Source organism: Leguminivora glycinivorella, chromosome Z (genome assembly GCF_023078275.1).
Source record: "Leguminivora glycinivorella isolate SPB_JAAS2020 chromosome Z, LegGlyc_1.1, whole genome shotgun sequence".
In the NCBI taxonomy this organism is placed as follows: domain Eukaryota; kingdom Metazoa; phylum Arthropoda; class Insecta; order Lepidoptera; family Tortricidae; genus Leguminivora; species Leguminivora glycinivorella.
The window spans coordinates 1,817,649-1,837,389 of record NC_062998.1 but is presented as its reverse complement, the minus strand read 5'-3'; the positions used below and the strand labels follow the sequence as shown (position 1 = coordinate 1,837,389).

At 37.5% G+C, this 19,741-nt stretch overlaps 1 protein-coding gene across 1 annotated transcript in view; it reads left to right on the top strand.

Annotated features, from left to right (window-relative positions):
* Window positions 1-2,529: 2,529 nt before the first annotated feature.
* Window positions 2,530-19,741, top strand: part of LOC125241428 (dual specificity protein phosphatase MPK-4-like) — a 58,558-nt gene continuing 41,346 nt past the window's right edge. Inside the window, exons 1-7 of the mRNA XM_048149919.1 lie at window positions 2,530-3,012; window positions 3,182-3,213; window positions 4,913-4,973; window positions 6,064-6,163; window positions 7,420-7,473; window positions 15,755-15,878; window positions 19,548-19,605. Coding sequence (XP_048005876.1) covers window positions 2,907-3,012; window positions 3,182-3,213; window positions 4,913-4,973; window positions 6,064-6,163; window positions 7,420-7,473; window positions 15,755-15,878; window positions 19,548-19,605 — 535 coding nt within the window. The 5' untranslated portion in view covers window positions 2,530-2,906. The remainder of the gene's footprint in view (window positions 3,013-3,181; window positions 3,214-4,912; window positions 4,974-6,063; window positions 6,164-7,419; window positions 7,474-15,754; window positions 15,879-19,547; window positions 19,606-19,741) is intronic.

Genomic DNA, 19,741 nt, shown 5'->3' with positions numbered 1-19,741 from the left:
TTACCAAAATGTTCATAAACCTCACTGGTAATCAATTTTCTTCTATTTTGCTTGTAATCTTGGTTAGTTCTAATCATTATATTGTTTTCATTGTCTCAAATGATATCAAAATTCCCGCGAATAGGTTTAGAACGATAAATATGACCTTTAAAGAAAAATAATGCTATGTGTGGTTTTACGACTAGGGTGACCAATCTTTTTTCATGCATGGAGCTAAATCTATCAACTTGGTACGGTTTCTATGTTCATAATTCATATCACAGTATATAATACCAAATTTATTGTTCGTGTCTTTACAAATTAACATGAATAATATTAAACATTTCAGTGTTCCAAAAGATGAAGCAAGGAGACAGCTTTGGCTGTCAATTTTGCCGATAAAGGGAAAGATTTCAGAGCGTTCGACAATTTGCAGCTTTGCACTTTAAGCCTGAAGATTATGGCACTGAAAGGAAGAAAGAAATTTTTAAAATCGGTCCAGTGACGACGGAGATATCGTGGAATAAACATACAAAACACGGGCGGCGCTTAAAAATAAAGATACTGTTGTAAAACGTTCTAGTATTTCATTATTTCCCCAATGAAAAAATTATTACTTTGAAAAAAACTTGTATCTTCTTCTGTCAATTAAAAGAAAATGTAGTAGTATGTATGGAATGCATATAGACTTACTGTGTTTTAACTTTGAGGAGAGGCATGAGATACGAGATTTTTGAAAAGTAGTGACGAAATACTTCCCTTATATTTCTGGGACTATTCCCACTAGTTACCACCAATTTTTACCAGCCCTAACTACGGGGATTTTTCCCACATTGTTAACTACCAAACCACCTGGTTTGGTAGTTGACTAGTTAAATTAGTTTTCCCAGTAGTTCTACCAAAATATTGTTGTGATGGTTTAAAGTGACTGAAACATTTTTTAATAAATACAGGTGTCAGTTAGTAAAAGAAAAGTTATATTTTAAGCCTCGTATTGCAACACTCACCACGCTCTTATTCTGGAACGGTTCTGAAAAAAAAATCCCAGTAGTTTACCACTGGTAAAAACTGTACCGTATTTTGTGGCGTAAGGCAAAGTAACTGCAGAGTGGTGTAGAAATGGACCTTATTGGCGGTTGACAAATTAGTAAGGTGCATTAGAGTAATTCCGAATGACAGAAATGTTCAGATAATTCCGAAAGGGGAATCTTGATATGACGGAAATAATGGTGATTTCTATGCGACTTTCCTAATTAGACGACTTTCGGAATTGCCCTAATGTACCTTACTTTTTGAGTTTGTGAGGATGGATGTTCACTTTCGTGATAAAACGATTGATCGGATTTGAATTTAATAAGTTACAAAATTAATCAGTCGTATAAACGTAATACGTCAAATTCCGCGGGATATCCCTAATGTATGCTTAATCATGGACACCCTAAAGAAAGAGATGCAAGACCGGCGTGACGTAATTCAAGGTCAAATTTTCTGGCTTCAACGTAATGTTCGGCACGCAATATCCATGGTATATAAGATTCTTGGTTCGCGTCATGAAGAATATGGTTCGCGTTTTTGACAGGCGGTAACTGTAAGGTATCCGAGAGGGGGTGGGCGGCACTTTCAGAGGGGAGCGGGAGTGGCCATACTGTACGATACGATAGTACTCTTTATTATACTGTGCCGATAGTCCACTATCACATGTTTATCATAGAAATATGATCATAGGTCTGTATGACTCGCTTTTTCTCCAACGTGAAGAAAACGGACGGCATGTTGCCTGTGATAATATTGCAATCTAACGGGCAATCTTCTGGATCCCAATTTTTCGCGACCAGCTTTCTTGGTGCTTTCCATGAAGAATATTAGAGGTGTGCTTTCCTATGAAAACTTCAAAGAGGTTGTTTGGCAATAAAACTTGCTACGCTTATTGTTGGGTTCACGTTGGGTTCTTCCAGTGTTCTTTAAGGAATCAATGTAGTTTCTTCTTTACTTGATTTCATACTAAGGTTTTCAATATGTAGCCAAATAAGTTCGTCACTAGACAAATTAAGGCACGCAATGAATTTTGTTTTTGAAATATATAAAAATGTTCGCGTCTATATTTTTACATTTGCCGGTTTTTTCTACTGACTGAAATGGCTTGACAGACAATCGCTATGACTTAGACTGTGAATTTATTTTTGCTGCTGAATTTGTTTTTATACAATTGGTTTACGATTAGAAACGAATGCAATAATGATATTTATTATATACAATTTTATAAATTAAAGTGGAATTTTATAATTGTTTTTCTTTGTTGGCTGTTTGAATATATTGTCTACGGCATTAAAACTTGTAGCTGTCATTTTTGTCTCGGAAAAATTATGAGTTATTCCAGTTACGTAAAACGTATTTATTATGTTTTTACTATGAAGAAAAAATAATCTCTATGTGTAGGGAGTAAAGTCTAAGTTAGATTAACATTATTAGACGTGACAACGAAAAATCTTATGACATTTGCTTCATCAGCGTCAATAGCTTTTAGTTTGTGTGAATGTCAACTCAAAATTATTTCGGTAGTCTTATAAATTCGTTCGTACATTTTCGCGGGAGAAATTGTTAGCAAAATATTTCAGCAACATGTCGATAATAACTTACAGAAGCAGTCAATATAATGTGCTAAATATTTAAACCAAACATGGCTAATCCGCAAACTGGGTGAACTGTTAACAACAACAATCGAGATGACATTATTGATTTTTGGAGATTGTATACGAAACTGCAGTTGCACGTTAAAAATAAATTAAAAGTGACAGTTTTTCCTTTACATTTGGGTGTAAATTCGTAATATTCCTGTTGATAATGGGTGTTAAGCGCCGTATTTACGAGTTGAAAGACTATAAGCTTGTGGAACATATGTTGGATGTTTAGAAGAACAAACAGCAAGCATGGCCCAGTGTTCTACAGACGCAGAGGTGCACGCCGCGGAGGCTGAAGACGAAGGCCTCGACTTGGAGATCAGTGTGGATAAGATCGACGACGGACTATTCCTTGGTAAGTTGATTACCGTTTTGTTTACTAATAGCCCACATGGGCTCGACTTGTATGTCTCGTCTTTGTCGAAACAGTTTTATTATTGCATTTCAGATAAAATCAAGCTAATGTTTTCTTGCATTCATGACATTCTGCCTTAAGTTTATTATAATTAATAATTATCTGCCAGCTGTATCAGGGTTTCTCAAAATGTGCCGTGAGGTAATTTTTATCACCATATACTACCTATCTAGTTATTATAACCTGGATGGGTTATGGTGCTGCCTTATTCATTTGTAAAAGTTTTGAATGATTCATGGTTAGTTTCATTAGACTCATATTGACGGGGGATATAGACCATGATTACTATTTGGTTTTTGTCCCAATATTTCGACGCAGTTACATGCATCATGATCACGGACTTTTCCATCGAAATATCAGGAGCTTGACAAAAATAAAAAGGTTATCACGGTGGTCTATATCCCGATCAATATAAGTTTATTCTTTTATGATGAATTATTTCTCATTGCTGCAAGAATTACTTAAATTTGGAGTAGATGAATTTCATTGAGTGTGCACTGCGAGAGGTAATACTTAGCTATTTACGATTCATTTGCCTTGCAATATTTTAAGACTTCAATATCCATACTAATATTATAAATCGGTGTACAAAGTGTGTAGTGTGTCTGTTTGTTTGTCCGTCTTTCACGGCAAAACGGAGCGACGAATTGAAGTGATTTTTTAAGTGGAGTTAGTTAGTTTTATTGGGCATTTTCCGCAAGTCGACATCCATTGTGCCTATTTTGCGTGAAATAGACGGGGTAGCACTACTCTAACCACCCCAGCTCCTCTACAAATCCTAGCAGTGTTTTCAGGTTGCTAAATACCTCTTTCAGTGTGTTTGGCGTACCTAGATACTTGTTCCTATATACTTCTACCTTTAAGTGGAGATAGTTGCAGGGATGGAGAGTGACATAGGCTACTTTTTTCTCTTTCTAATATGAGCGAAGCCGCAGGCAAAAGCTAGTTGTATTATAAATTTAACTTTGACATCTATAACATGTGTCAGCTATAATAGGCCACACACAAACTGTAGACCTATAAACCTGATGCCATGGTTTGGCTTGTGATGTTTTCTGAGGCAAAAAAAGTTTGCAGATTCCGGTTATTTGGTATTGTATGTCCTATTAAAATCAACATAATTGGCACTGGACCCACTGCGAGCTAGTAAACTAAAGATCGTTATCAGCGTGCTGTATTGGTGGCAGAGTATGGTTGACAAAAAAACAAATACACAAGTATTTAAAACACTACATATACTTAACAAATTATGAAATATATACATATTTATAATTACTTAGCCAAATTACATTGAATAAATAACTAAAATTTGTTCAACATATTTGGCTGTCAGTCGTTCACGTCGATTAGAAAAAATCCATTTTAAATAACTAAATGACCTTTCTACGTTGACAAAAGTTACAAGAAGGTTGTTGGTTGTAATCTAGGTATTGTGTCATATCCATACTGTGAATGAAGATACTGGGATTATTCGTGCACTTTATTACACTCCTCCGTGCTCGTCTTACTTTGTGCACTACTTTTGACTAGAACTACTTGAATAACAATTCTAGATAATTAGTCGTATCTAGAGTGCATTTGATTATTTGGATTTAAATAATATAATTACACTTCGCGTAATGTATTTTTATAGCATACATAATTAATGTCATTTGACGTATATTGTTTCAAAAATATAGGTGTAATCCTAAGAAGGGAAGTATTTATTTTGTAGTTAAGAACAAAGTGAATATTTAAATGTATTTGTTTTTTTGCCAACCGTACCACTTGCCACGAAAAGTGCACCCTGATAACGATCTTTAATAATCACTCTCCCATGTAAATAAAAGAATGTTTATAGTTACTGCTGCCGAGGTGTCTGCAGGACAGGATCAGTCACATCAACTTTAAATATGTTAAATGTAAGTATCACCCCCTTTCCTAAGCGCTGGTGGCCTAGCAGTAAGAGCGTGCTTTCGAACTGGAGATCGGGAGTTCGAACCCCGGCTCGTACCAATGAGTTTTTCGGAATTTATGTGCGAGGTTACCCAAACTGCCCAAGACCGGAGTAAATGGAGAAATATGATTCGAGCCCTACACCCCAGCAGAGGGTAACAGGATGCAAAGAAGAAGAAGGGTATGTGCAAAATGTTATTCGATATTTGCCAGTCGCTGCGAAAACATCGTGAGGAAACCAGACTAATTCTAATAAGGCCTAGTTATCCTTTGGGCTGGAAGGTCAGATGGCAGTCGCTTTTGTAAAACTAGTGCGTACGTCAAATCTTGGGATTAGTTGTCAAAGCGGACCCCAGGCTCCCATGAGCCGTGGCAGATGCCGGTATAACGCAAGGAGGATGATGATGTATCAACCCATTTCCTCCCTTGGGTGTGGTAGAAGTTGACTCAGATATATGAGGTCAATCAAATTGTAGTGTGGACAATAGGCTAGCGGCTGTTCAAATACTATAAGGGCCAGGGATCTTTTGCTTATTTTTAATGACATGGGAGGTAGGTGGTGTAAAACTTCAAAACATTCCAGAGACAAAAGGTTGATGACAGACGGATGAACAGAGAATCTAAAAGGTTTTATTTTTCTGCTTTTGACAAACAAAACTCAAATGGAAAATTTTAATACCTTCTAGCAGACATCCTTATTTATTTTTCAGTACAGATGGTGTTTTTTTTACGCACTAGTGCGAGAAGTGGTTCATTATATGCCAGGTCGAAACTTCGGAGGCTCATCTGTACTGAAAAACGTCGTACGATACACCTGTGAAAAGGAAATTCGTAACTCGTGTCGATTTAAAAAAAAAAAATTAAAATTTAATCTGTTTATTTCTAAGAAACGTACATGCATATATAATATACTTAACTGCTAATCTTAAATTGAAAAGATTATTTGAGTTAAGGAGTCCCTTCGGTCGTGTTTTAATTTATCGCCACTCGTTTCGAACTTCCTTTTTTACGCACTTGTATCGTAATGTAAATGAAATGAAATGAAATTTTTTTCAGTGGCCGATGTACCAAAAGACGACCTGATCTCTCATCTGCCCGAGTGCAACGAATTTATCGAGAATGCGGTTGAGTCGGGAGGCAATGTCCTAGTTCATTGGTAAGAAGACATCCCTAGAGTTACTATAGGTTTAGTTTTTAGTTTTATTGGGGATGTTCCACATCCGCAAGTCGACAACCATTGTGCCTATTTTTAAGACGTGTCTGTCTGTCCGTCTGGTTGTCTGTCTGTCTGTCTGTTTGTCTGTATGTCTGATGCCACAGACAGACCCACGTCTGTCTGTGGCATCGTAGCTTCCAAACGGATGAACCGATTTAGATAAAAAAAAATTGTCTGAAAGCTGAGTTAGTCGGGAGTGTTCTTAGCCATGTTTATAAAAATCGGTCTACTATGTCACAGGCGGGGGTTTCTTCAAAATTTTAATTTTGTGGTTAGGTTATGTTACTATAAGTTGCAGTTATAAATAAATAAATATTGTGGACACCTTACCAGTTATCGCTTACAATGAAATGGGTTTTATGTACTAGTATGTTGTCTGCCCGAGTGCAACGAATTTATCGAGAATGCGGTTGAGTCGGTAGGCAATGTCCTAGTTCATTGGTAAGAAGACATCCCTAGAGTTACTATAGGTTTAGTTTTTAGTTTTATTGGGGACGTTCCGCATCCGCAAGTCGACAACCATTGTGCCTATTTTTAAGACGTGTCTGTCTGTCTGTCTGTTCGTCTGGTTGTCTGTCTGTCTGTCTGTGTGTGTCTGTCTGTGGCATCGTAGCTTCCGAACGGATGAACCGATTTAGATAATTTTTTTTTGTCTGAAAGCTGAGTTAATCGGGAGTATTCTTAGCCATGTTTATAAAAATCGGTCTACTATATCACAATCGGGGGTTATGGTTGGGGGTATGGATATGTCATATGTTTCTTCAAAATTTTAATTTTTGTGGTTAGGTTATGTTACTATTTACTATAAGTTGCAGTTATCGCTTACAATGAAATGGGTTTTATGTACTAGTATGTTGTACAAATTGTAATTATAATTATTAAGAGTTTTGAATGATTCACGGTTATTTTCATTAGACTTATATTGACCGGTATATAGACCGTGATTACCTTTTTGATTCTTCGAGTGTGAATGCGACCAATAATAACGCTGAAAGTGAACGCAGCCGACTCGCGCGAAGAAGGGTAGATCGCGCGCCGTCTACGCAACTTTGACATCCACCCGTCTTCGTCAGTTTCCCGTGATCATGATGCATGCAACTGCGTCGAAATATCGGGAGCTCGACAAAAATCAAAAAGGTAATCACGGTCTATATCCCGGTCAATATAAGTCTAATTATGATTCTTGTGTGTTTCAGTTATTTTGGAGTTTCGCGCTCAGCGGCTGTAGTCATTGGCTATATTATGAAAAGGTTAGTATATTCTGTTGGGAAACACATTTTAGATTTATGTCTCCTCTGTTTACAATTTTATCAAAGTTAACGATCAGGGGCCCGTTTCTCGAAAGGTACAAGCCTTGTATTACAAGTGCGCGAACTGTCAAATCGTATGGGTTGTCATGGAAACACACTTGTAATACAAGGCTTGTACCTTTCGAGAAACGGGCCCCTGGTACATGTCTTTCTTATTGAAGTAATAAAATAAAATCCATACTAATATTATAAAGTTTACACAAGTGGTGTTTGCCAATACATAATTAGTTGTGCAATAAGCTTAAAATGCTAATGCATGTATGTATACCTAACAATGTATCATTGTAACCGGCCCCTATTGGCAGACCTTAATAAATAAAAATAAAATAAAAGAAAATTAATAAATGGGAAAGTTGATGGGGGTTGGGGTTGTTGATGGGGAGTTGTTTGTTCGTCTTTGACGGCAAAACAGAGCGACGTATTGACGTGATTTTTTAAGTGGAGATAGTTGAAGGGATGGAAAGTGGCCTAAGGCTACTTTTTGTCTCTTTCTAACCCGCCACTTCCCTAAAGGGGGGGGGGTTGGACCTTTGTATCGAGTATTCAGCAATTTTTGGATGTAACGCGAGCGAAGCCGCGGGCAAAAGCTAGTTAAAGTAATAAAATAAAATACTGAAATAAATAAATACTTATTATAGGACATTTTCACACAGATTGACCGAGTCCCACGGTAAGCTCAAGAAGGTTTGTGTTGTGGGTACTTAGACAATGATATACATGATATAAAAATACTTATATACATAGAAGACATCCATGACTCAAGAACAAAAATATCACACAAATAAATGCTCATTCCGGGACCGCGGCTTAGCAGGCAGGGTCACTACTCGCTAGGCCAGACTGGTCCTTACCTACCCAAAACTTAGCTTCAGATTTCCATAACTTTCTAATAATCAAAATCAAAATCAAAATCAAAATAATTTATTCAGCAAATAGGCCACAGGGGCACTTTTACACGTCACATGTACATAGGTATTTAAAAAATATTTAAAATTGAGTTGAAATTACAATTGATACTATTATATACTAATTCTAAGTTCTAACTAAAGTTAACTCTATACAATTAATTAGAGATGTAGAAGGTCTCTAAATGTCGAATTACAACCAAGAACTACACTAAATTTTAATATAAAAAGTACAAATACAAAAAAAAAGTCTAAAATTACTTTAGAGGTGCAAATGACTCTAAATGTCACAACTAAAAATAAAATGTATATCTACTTAATCTAATTCTCCTTAGAGATGTATATGGTCTCCATGAGTCAAAATCATATATTTAAAATATTCACTAAAAGAAAGGAAACAAACGACAACCGAACAAAGTGTCCTAATTTAATAAAAATTAGAATTAAAGTTACTAAGTTATAACAGCCCCAGTAAGCTTAAACAGACCGGTCTTCACAGACGGCACCCGTTCACGAGTATGACGCGTATCTCAGCCATCGCCTCCCTCAACCTTTATTCGGGAAGGTGGCGACCCGATCAACGACGCCACCGCAGCAAAGACTTTTAAGTGTGCATGACATGTTCAAGCTGCCAGGCTAAATTAAATATTCAAATAATAAAACATAGCTGTAAGACACTATATTCTGTGCTCGTATGTTACAAAGGAAGGAAATATAGATTTATACAATAAAATTAAAGTAAGATAAACATTAAACATTAAACACATAATCTTGGAGATGTATAAGGTCTCCAAGTGTCCACAACTAAACTTAAATAAAAACAATATAATCAGACGAGAATATGTTCTCATACGTCAATTGAACACTAGTATGCTTAATTACACAATGCAGAGAAAATGAAAAAATATATACGACTTCATTCATCTATTGACAAGCAACCACCTTAAAGGCATCCCTATCATCTATAAAATCCTTCACAGTGTAGTACGCCTTACATAACAACAAACGCTTAATGCGTGCCTTAAATTTGTCAAATGGCAAATCCACTATATCGGTTGGTACTTTGTTATAAAAACGTGTACAGTTCCCGACGAAAGACGTACCAAGCTTACGGAGACGGTGGGCGGTCACAGCAAGTTTATGTTTGTTCCTTGTGTTATAGTTATGGATGTCACTGTTAAGCTTGAATTCGTGGATATTTTTCCGAACATACATAATATTTCCGTATATGTATTGAGAGGCAACGGTAAGAATGTTCACCTCTTTGAATTTTTCTCTTAAAGATGCTCGACCGCCCAATCCGTAGATTGAACGGACAGCTCGTTTTTGCAGCACAAAAATAGCCTGAATGTCTGCAGCTTTTCCCCATAACAGGATCCCATATGACATAACACTGTGGAAGTAGCTAAAGTATACCAGCCTGGCCGTCTCTACGTTTGTTAGTTGTCTGATTCGCCTTACTGCGTAAGCTGCAGAACTAAGTTTGCCAGCTAAAGTGGCTATATGTGCATGCCATTGCAGTTTTGAATCCAAAGTGACTCCAAGGAAAACCGTTCGATCTTCAAATTCCAGCGTTTCACCTTTCATTTGGATCTTACTGTTATTTACCTGCTTAACGTTCGGAAGCGCAAATCTGATGCACTTGGTTTTCTTGGCGTTTAGAAGTAAGTTATTCGCCGTAAACCAGTCTGTTATGCTAGACAGTGCATCGTTGATGTTATCGAAGCTGTTTTCCTTCCTGTCAACTTTGAATATAAGAGAAGTGTCGTCAGCAAATAACACTATATCATGTTTATCTTGCACTAGTTTCGGTAGATCATTAATGTATACTAAGAACAGGAAGGGACCGAGAATTGAACCTTGAGGCACTCCAAGTGCTACCGGTGAACCTGCTGATTGAGTCCCATTGATAACAACTCGCTGAGTTCTGTCGGAAAGGTACGATGAAACAAGGTCAAGGGCAGCAGCTTTAACCCCATAGTGGCTCAATTTTCTCTTTAAATTCTCGTGATCAACGCAATCAAAGGCCTTTGATAGATCACAGAAAATTCCAACAGCATCTTGAGCTCTTTCCCAGGCGTCAAAGATGTGTTTTAGAAGTACCACACCGGCATCAGTAGTTGAACGACCTCTGGTAAAACCAAATTGATTATTGTCAAGCAATTTATTTCTGTTAAAGTGAGACAACAGTTGATTAAGAATAAGCTTCTCAAAGACCTTACTTAGCGCTGGTAATATTGAAATAGGTCTAAAGTTGGTCGGGTCTGATTTCGTTCCTGATTTAAACAGCGGGATAATTTTGCTGTGTTTCATAATATCAGGAAAAATGCCAGTTTCAATACATCTGTTGAAAATCTCAGCTAAATAGGGTGCGATTGATTCTACTATTGAGTGTAATACTTTAACTGACAAGCCCCATAGATCTTCAGTTTTCTTTAAATTTAAAGATCTGAACGTTTTAATAACTATGGTCGGAGTAACATAAGAAAATGTGAATATTTCTGAACATTCTTCTACATTAGCTTGCAGCATTTCTTCAGCGACAATTGGCGATGAGTTAAGAGACTTTGTTGTCTCTGCCGGTATATTCGAGAAAAATCGCTCGAAGTGATCTGCCACTTCACGGTCGGAACTTACTAAAGTATCAGCAACTCGTAGGTTGTAGTGCCGTTCTTTTATTTTACGCTTTCCTGTTTCACTGCTGATCACTTGCCATGTAGTTTTAACTTTATCGCTGGAATTTAAGATCTTTTTGGATAAATAATCAGCTTTAGCGGCGACACACATCCTTTTAAAAGATTTCGAGAAATTCTTACGTACTCTATAAATTCCGGCCTTTTATCAGTTGTTCGCAGATCATACAAATCATAGAGCCGGCGTCTCTTATCGTGAATATCCGGCGTAGCCCAGTCGCTAAATTTAACCTTGACCTTGCCCTGCATCTTCTTGGGGATGAAGCAGGCATCAAATTCCTTTTTTATACAGTTAAACAACTCAGAACTCAGACAGTCAGGGTTCTCTCGGTTACATGAAAGAAAAGGTAAGTTGTTCCTAATATTACGATTGAATGACTGTAAGCGCCTTTCGGAAATCAGTCTGCACACAGTGTCTTGTGGAATATCCTCTATCTTCCCGCCAAAAGAGGCTTTTAGTCCACAGTGGTCAGAACTCAAGGTGTTTATTACAGATTTACTAATCGCAATATCGTTACTGAAGATGTTGTCTATACATGTTGCACTGGTTGCCGTGATTCTAGTTGGTTCACAAAATAAATTTACTAAATTAAAAGATTTAAAGGTATTTAGTAACCTTCCACACAAAGGCGAATTTTCTAGCAAATTAATATTAAAATCGCCACATACAACTATAGTTTTCTGACTTCTAAAAACACGACTAAGGACTTCATCTATAACCGATTCAAATACATTATAGTCCGCCGATGGGGGCCTGTACACGCATACAACGATAAATCGTTCCAACTCGACACAAGAAAGTTCTATAACGCGTTCTACAGACAAGTCAACAATGTCTCTACGCTCTTTACTTTTTATACTATGTTTAACCATTATCAATGACCCGCCGCGAATGCAGGATGTTCTGAAGAAATAACTAACTATACTATGATTATTGTAATTAAACATAAATTCATGCCCTTTAAGCCAGTGCTCGGTTATACAGAGAATGTCAATATTCGAGGACTGTAAAAACAAATCTATTTCGAGTTCCTTGCTGGCAAAGCCTTGAATATTCTGGTGAACTAAATTTAATAACTCGGTTTCACTAAGCATACTAGCATCAATACGAGCAGAGCCGGCCGGTGCAGACGTTGTCGTAGCGGTTAGTTTAAATACAAATCACCAGGCGACTCCGTCTCGGAACCCACGCTACCGAGACATAAAGAGCTACGCGAAGTAAAACTACTAGACGCCGCCCTAGATACGACGGAGTCCTCAATATTATATGCTAACAGGTTAGCACAATCCACTAGACATCTTTTCGGTAGGTAGGTTCTGTTACAGGGCATTACAAAATCATATATAAATTTATTCGTATCAAAATACGAAATCGTACTACTATATACTGAGAGATTGTACAACAAAGAATTATAATGGTAAACTCTCTTATTCACCTTTCTCGACCTTCTGTATGGGAGCGCACACATAATTATTTTCCCTACCTCTCCCCGATCGAGCGCCGACAGAGTAGCGGACAAATTTAAAATATCGCGTTTAGTACAGTCTAAACTGTTCCCTACAAAAACTATAAGCGTCGAATCGCGGTCAAACTCGCCTGCAGAGATGCACTCGACCAAACTCGCGACGGTGGCCCCCGGGTGACAGTGGTTGATGACGCGCCGGTGGAGGCGCTCCGCCAGCAGCGCGCCCAGCCCGGCGCCCGCCTCGTCGCTGTACAGCACGGCGCGGGCGCGGGCGCGCGCGGCGGCGGCGGGGAGCACGCCGCGGCGGCGGCCGGGGGCGGCGGGGAGGATGGCGGCGCGAGGCGGGGCGACGGCGGCGAGGGGAGGGGTGGCGGCGCCGGAGCGGGCGAGACATAGGTCAGCAGCGCCAGAGCCAGCGTAGCTAGGCTGGGCGGCGACGAGGCCGGCTCGACGAGGGCCGGCGGCGATGGAGCCGGCCCGGCGATGGACGGTCGCGATGGAACCCGCTCGACGACGCCCGGCGGTGACGATGGCGGTTGAGCCGGTACTGGCGCAGGATCCCCGAAGCTCGAGACGGGGTGAAGGTCTCGGCTGGGCTCGGGCGCGACGCGAACAGCGCTCGCAGCGCGGGCGATCCCGGCGCGGCTAGGACGGCACGCAGCGCGGGCGAACTCGGCGCGGCGGGGCGCGTCGGTGGCCGTGGTGACTCGAAGCTCAGGTTGTAGCCGCTGCCCGGTTCTAGAACATTATTCATAAAGGCTATGTACTCCTGTAAAGCTTTACTTGACAATTCATCCCTATTAGTTAAGTCTATCAACTTTAATTCTAATTTTTTTAATACATCGGAGCGGAGATTCAGCTCCTCAGTTGTCCTGTCTAGTTGATATTGACAGTTTAAAAGTTCCTCGCTGAGGGAAACACTTTTACATTTAGATTGCACTGTCTTAAACAGTGAAGTATGACGTTTCAGCAAAAGCTTTGATTTCTTAATGAATCTGTTCAATTTCAAGTATTTTTTAATTTTATTGTTACCTTTCAATGTAACTCTAACATCACTGTGGTCCTCAAATTGCACAGAATTTTTAATATCTAAAGTTTCTATTATTGGAGAGGACACTGTACTATCAAGAACTAAATCTACATCAAAACTATTTAATTCAGCAAAAATACTCATATTATTGTCAGCGGGCACGGGGTTGCCGGAGCAATACTTGCAAATATGTTTTGATTCCGACTCCTCCAGTTGCTGTTGCAAGTCCCGGACGCGTTGTAACGCCAGCTCGTGTATATCCTGGCATTGCTGGAACTGGTTGACAATGGCCTGCAGTTCATCGCGCTGCCCTTGCAAGTCTTCATACTCAACGTCTTGGTTGGCGAGTTGATTTTTTAGTGTTGTGTTTGTTCTTACAACACGCTCAATCTCCTGTTCACTCTCTTCTTGTTCTTGAAGGAGCTTTTTGTTCAGCTCGTTGGCTGTTTTGAGCTCCTTCTGTAATTGTTGCATTTTGGCAATCAGGACGTCCCTCCTTGTAGTCATCTTGGTAGGTTGTTCTGAAGACATATTTGTAATTTGAGACAATATAGCCAATAAAATATATGTATAGGCAGTGAGAATTTGTAATTATTAACTTAATACTTGCACTTGATACACTATTCAATAATAACAATATGACTTTAATGAGGAAATCAAAATTTACTAATCTTAATTCCTAGTGTATGATAACATGTAATAGGTTTTATAATCCACTTTATTGAAAGTTTAACTGGTTTCCACTGTGTGTAGTCTTATTGTTTTTGAAGAGATTTAACAATGAACTAAGAAACACGGTAAGTTAAAACACTAAACAAGTTGTCATCAAAACATGTACAAACATAACCAAATACCTAATGACTACTAGCAATTTGAAAGATTACATGAAAACTGTATGTAAAGATTATGAAAGCAATACTCATCTGTAAATATCTTCGCAGAAACACTTGTAAAACGGTGTATTTTTTAAATTTCGGACGTTACTTCGTTGACAGTTGACTTATTTTTTGTCGTCGATTTTCGGCTTCTTACAATGCATGGACACTTGAGATAACATTTTATCACTTGAATTGCAGCATGATAGTCACGTCATGCTCCACGGCAGCGCCACCTTAGCTTTGATGAACATAAACATATGGGAAAATATCTATATAAAGTCTATAAAATTCTAGACTAGTTAAAAAATATCTATGTTTCTAGTTTCGTCGTGAGCTCTTATACATTGTGGCGCTGCTGTAGAGCATACTCCACAGCAGCGCCACCATAAAATATCAATTACTGCATATGGTACAGGCACGTATATGGCTTCAAATAATTCTATAACAATTCTATATTGACCTTGCTTACGAAATCCCTACTTTTATTTTGCATTTAGGAAAATACGATGCCACAAACTTTTTGTAAGAAATAATTATCGCAGCGCCTTATTGAAAATCTCGGCAAAATTGTTAGTGTGTTATCCTTGATTTTTTATTAAGGCGCTGCGATAATCATTTGTTATAAAAGATTTGTGGCATCGTATTTTCCTACATGCAAAATAAAAGGAGGGATTTTGTAAGCTAGGCCAATATAGAATTGTTATAGAATTATTTGAAGCCATATATTTGCCTGTACCATATGCAGTAATTGATATTTTATGGTGGCGCTGCTGTGGAGTATGCTCTACAGCAGCGCCACAATGTATAAGAGCTCACGACGAAACTAGAAACATAGATATTTTTTTAACTAGTCTAGAATTTTATAGACTTTATATAGATATTTTCCCATATGTTTATGTTCATCAAAGCTAAGGTGGCGCTGCCGTGGAGCATGACGTTGATAGTCCCATTTATCACAATATCTTCTTATATTTTATGAAGTAACTAATTATATTACATATTGATATTGATATACGCAGACCACATTTGACGTCTGTCACTGGCTAGTGTTGCCAGAGTCCATGTAGACCAGAGTAATATGGGCCAAATTGTCAAAACTGAGGTTCAACAGTTTTAAGCCTGTGTCAAGAGATGGCAGTCTATGCACTGTGATTACACATTTTACTTCGATGGTAACTCTCTGTAATACTCGATCCTCTTTGCTTTTAGTTTGAATATCTTCCTTGTATTGAAAATCTTTATTTTGAAGGTATTTCCTGGACTATGAGGATGCCTTCCTGCTTGTGAAGTCACACCGCCGCTTCGTCGGACCGAATCCTGGCTTCATTGCTCAACTCAAACTGTACGGGCAGATGGGTTATGTACTCAATAAGGTATGTCAAATAAGGTACAGCGGGGCAAATCTCGACTGGGGGACAAAAGTAACTGGTCCATTTTTTCCACGTTTTACAATGTTTGCATTATTACATAGTGTCTACCGGTTATATGGTAGGCGTGTTCAGTGGATACATGTAGAACTCAACATCATAGTGTAAAAATGAAAAAAAAAAAAATGGATCAGTTACAATTGTCCCCCCAGTAGAGATTTACCCCGCTGTACCTTACTCCTTAATTAGCACTAATCGACATATTTCATTGTCAAAAAAACCTTAAGAAATTAAAAATATGTAAACCTCAAGAATCATTTGATTTACTGGCGAAAATTCCATGAAAATCTGTTCATTAGTTTTTAAGTTTATCGCGAACATACAAACAAACAGGCGCGACGGGGGACTTGGTTTTCTATGATGCAGTGATGTAGGTAGTGTCTTGTAAATAAATGTACATAAATTGAAAAATCTGGTATATGTACATGATTACATGTAGATGGTTTGAGACCCGGGGAAATCGATAGATCATAGAATGCTTACTATAGTAAGCATTTGTATTAAAAAAATCCCTAAAAGGTGTCAAAAAGGAGGGAAGTGGAATCAATAACTGCTGTACCAATTTGGATGATAACCAGATAAAATTAGCGAATAGTAATGGAACAAAATATTAATGCTTTCAAATCTAATCTATCAAAGTCACAACCAAACCCAAATACCAACAAAAATAGTTCGAGATCAGCAGCGCAGGCTTCGTCAAGTGGACATAAAACAAATCAGCTACAGGCTTTGTCATCTACATACAAATGAAGTAATCCGTAACAGGCTTTGTCAAACTTAAACGTTATAAACTACGCTATCGTGTGTTACCGAACTGAACATTCGGCCAAATATTCGGTTCCGCCATATTTTAAACCCTGGCTTAGGGCCGGTTGCACCAGCACACTTTGACGCCTCCTTCATCGTTAAAGATGGCTCCGACGACCGTTAACTGCTTATTTGCGTTGCACCATGCCATCCGTCAGTAAAAGGGTTACGATTCATTTAACCGGTGCCAGAGCACCGGTTAACGGCTCGTATTAGGTAAATCTAGGAACCAAAATGGCGGCCAATGTTTTGAATTTGTCCCGTATTTCACGATTTTATGCTTATTTTAAAATAACTTGAGCTATTAGCAATGTAAAATACTTATAAAACGTTTCAAACAGTAAAAATGTGGAAGTAACTAAACATAAAAAAGTGACAGTGACACACCAGAGTGGTTTTTAAGGTTATTTTAATTCAATCAAGCATGTATTTCAGCTAATTAAATACATAAAGCTAACCAACATGAAAGCAATAAAGATTTTATCCTAAATAGTAAGTATCTGCTTGAAATTTACTTGGACCTAAATTTTTCATGTCGGTCAGGGATACATTCTTAACACCAAAATGTTCTAACAATTTTAAAGTATTATAATATTACCTACTACTAAAAGTCCTCAAATTGTATTTCATAATTTGTGTTGCTTTGATATAAATGATGCAGCTGAACATTTTTAAAATAAACCAGTCTAAGATTTCATAAGTAGGCACATATAGTTCTGTACTTATTTTTCAGCATAGTGTTGAGGGTGGGCTTGTGAATTTTGTGGCATGTCAGAGCGTTATCAGACTTTTCAGTAGCAGTATATATGGGCAAAATAATTTCTAGTTGTGTCATGCTAATTTGGAAACTTTACTTACTATTCTGGAAAGAAGAAATATACCTATGTGAAATTAAAACAGTAATTTCATGGGTAATTTATCTACACCACACCTCAAAAAAAGGAAATTATAACTTGAATAAGCAGATAGTTATAATAAGAGTATAGTGGGAAACAATGACTATACAGGAAGGTAGATAAAATCCTGTATTGTTCATGAATAAAGTACTAATTATCATAAACTGTGGCACTAGATAAGTTAAAAAGAAAGAAATATTATAGGTAGAACCTTATTTTTACACAGATTGACTGAGTTCCATGATAGCTTAATAATGCTTGTGTTGTGGGTTACTCAGACAATAATATAATTATGTAAACACTTGATAACATAGAAAACTTACATACTTACTCTGGAAAAAATGTGTCTGCCGGCCACATTTAAACTATCAGTGCTGTTCTCTAACATGTGAATAAATGGATTGATCCCAATAGATGCCAGCCTCAAACATATTGCAGTGAAAATGTGGTCTTTAGAATAAGCATTCAATTTCCAACTTTACAACCACAATTTTCAATGGGTTGGGGTCTATTAGTGTGAGACAGTATAGTTATTTGGCCTTTACTCTCCCTACCTAAACAGGATATTAGTGTGAAATGGCACATAAAGTAACAAAAATATATTTTATTAACAAAATTGAAATTCTGATGATAATAATTTGTAAAACATTATTTTCTACAAGTTTCTTCCAGACTTCCAGTTAATTTCATAGTATAATTTGTTGATTTCTAGAACAGATTCACTTGTAGAACTTTCATCTTGTAGTCCATATCAAATGGTGTAAATCAACTCTGAAAAGAAAGCAATATGTAACTTATTATTATATTTAGTACTTAATAATCCTTTTCAAACACAACAAAATTTAAGTAAAAGTACATAAATAAACTTAAATGTCTGCTACTACAAACAGTTTTGTCATTAATCTTATTGGAAATATTGCCATAGGCTGTGTGCTGTGTATGACATTGAACTTACCTAGTACTGCACCAAAAGTATGCTAAATTGTTTCATAGCCAGTTCACGGAATAAAGGCTATGCATTTGGGTAAGAGGTCTGTAATAAGCTACCTATAATTATTATAATACTCATGAGAAAACTTGCCTGGTAATTGGTTCCTTCATTCCTTGTTACAAAGGCTTTTAGGTTGGAAATAGCCACTTGAAAGTCGTAGAGATGCATCTTTTTCATGCGTCATGAATATACAAATAAGATAACCACGAACACAATTGTACATAAGTGGTGTAAATTGTTAAATATTTCGATAAGAGCTGCAAGGAAAGTTTAGTTTGCGCCAAAGTTTTTTTTTAAATAAAGATTTTGACATTTATATGATTGGGTTGCTATATGAAAAATCAATTCTACCATAAAAATGTTGGTAGGATTTCATTCACGACCTGGCATCACAGTTAGCGGTTACGTGCAGTAATTTTTGGGTTGGTGCAACGCAATTCATTAACAAATCGTTAAGTCCCCCACGTAATCGGTAAAATTTTACGAACAGAGCCTACATTTACAGGTGGTTTGGTGCAACTGGCCCTTAGAGTTAAAAACTTTTCAATTATCGGTAAGTAATGGGTACTAAGGCTCTTAATGTTCCTATAATTTAGTGCATAAGAAAATTTTGGTTTTGTTTCTTAAGCTACGTTATTTTAATTTTTAAATTAATTATTGTAGGTACTTATACTTATATTTTACGCATTAACTCCGTCTGGTGGTTTCTTAGAATGCTAAAATAGGATGTCGTTATCCGATGAATTACGAAAAAACATACGCTATTTATTCATTTTGTTTATTCGGTAAATATTCGGCAATATAACCGAACTATTCAGCCGAATACAAACATTGAAAAACTTGTCGAATATGCTAAATACCGAATATTTTATTATTCGGCCCATCTCTAATTTAATTTAACAATTCAACATATGTTTTCAGGATGATCCGAGATACAAACAGTTTCGGCTAAAAATGGCGGGACAGAAGCTGAAACAAGGTAAGTTTATAAAATAAGTGTTCATAATGAAAACTAAAGTCATGTTTTGAAGCACTGGTAGCGTAGTGGTAAGAGCGTGCGGGTTTTTAATCCGAAGGTCGCGGGTTCAACTCCCGGCTAGCATCGGCGGCACCAA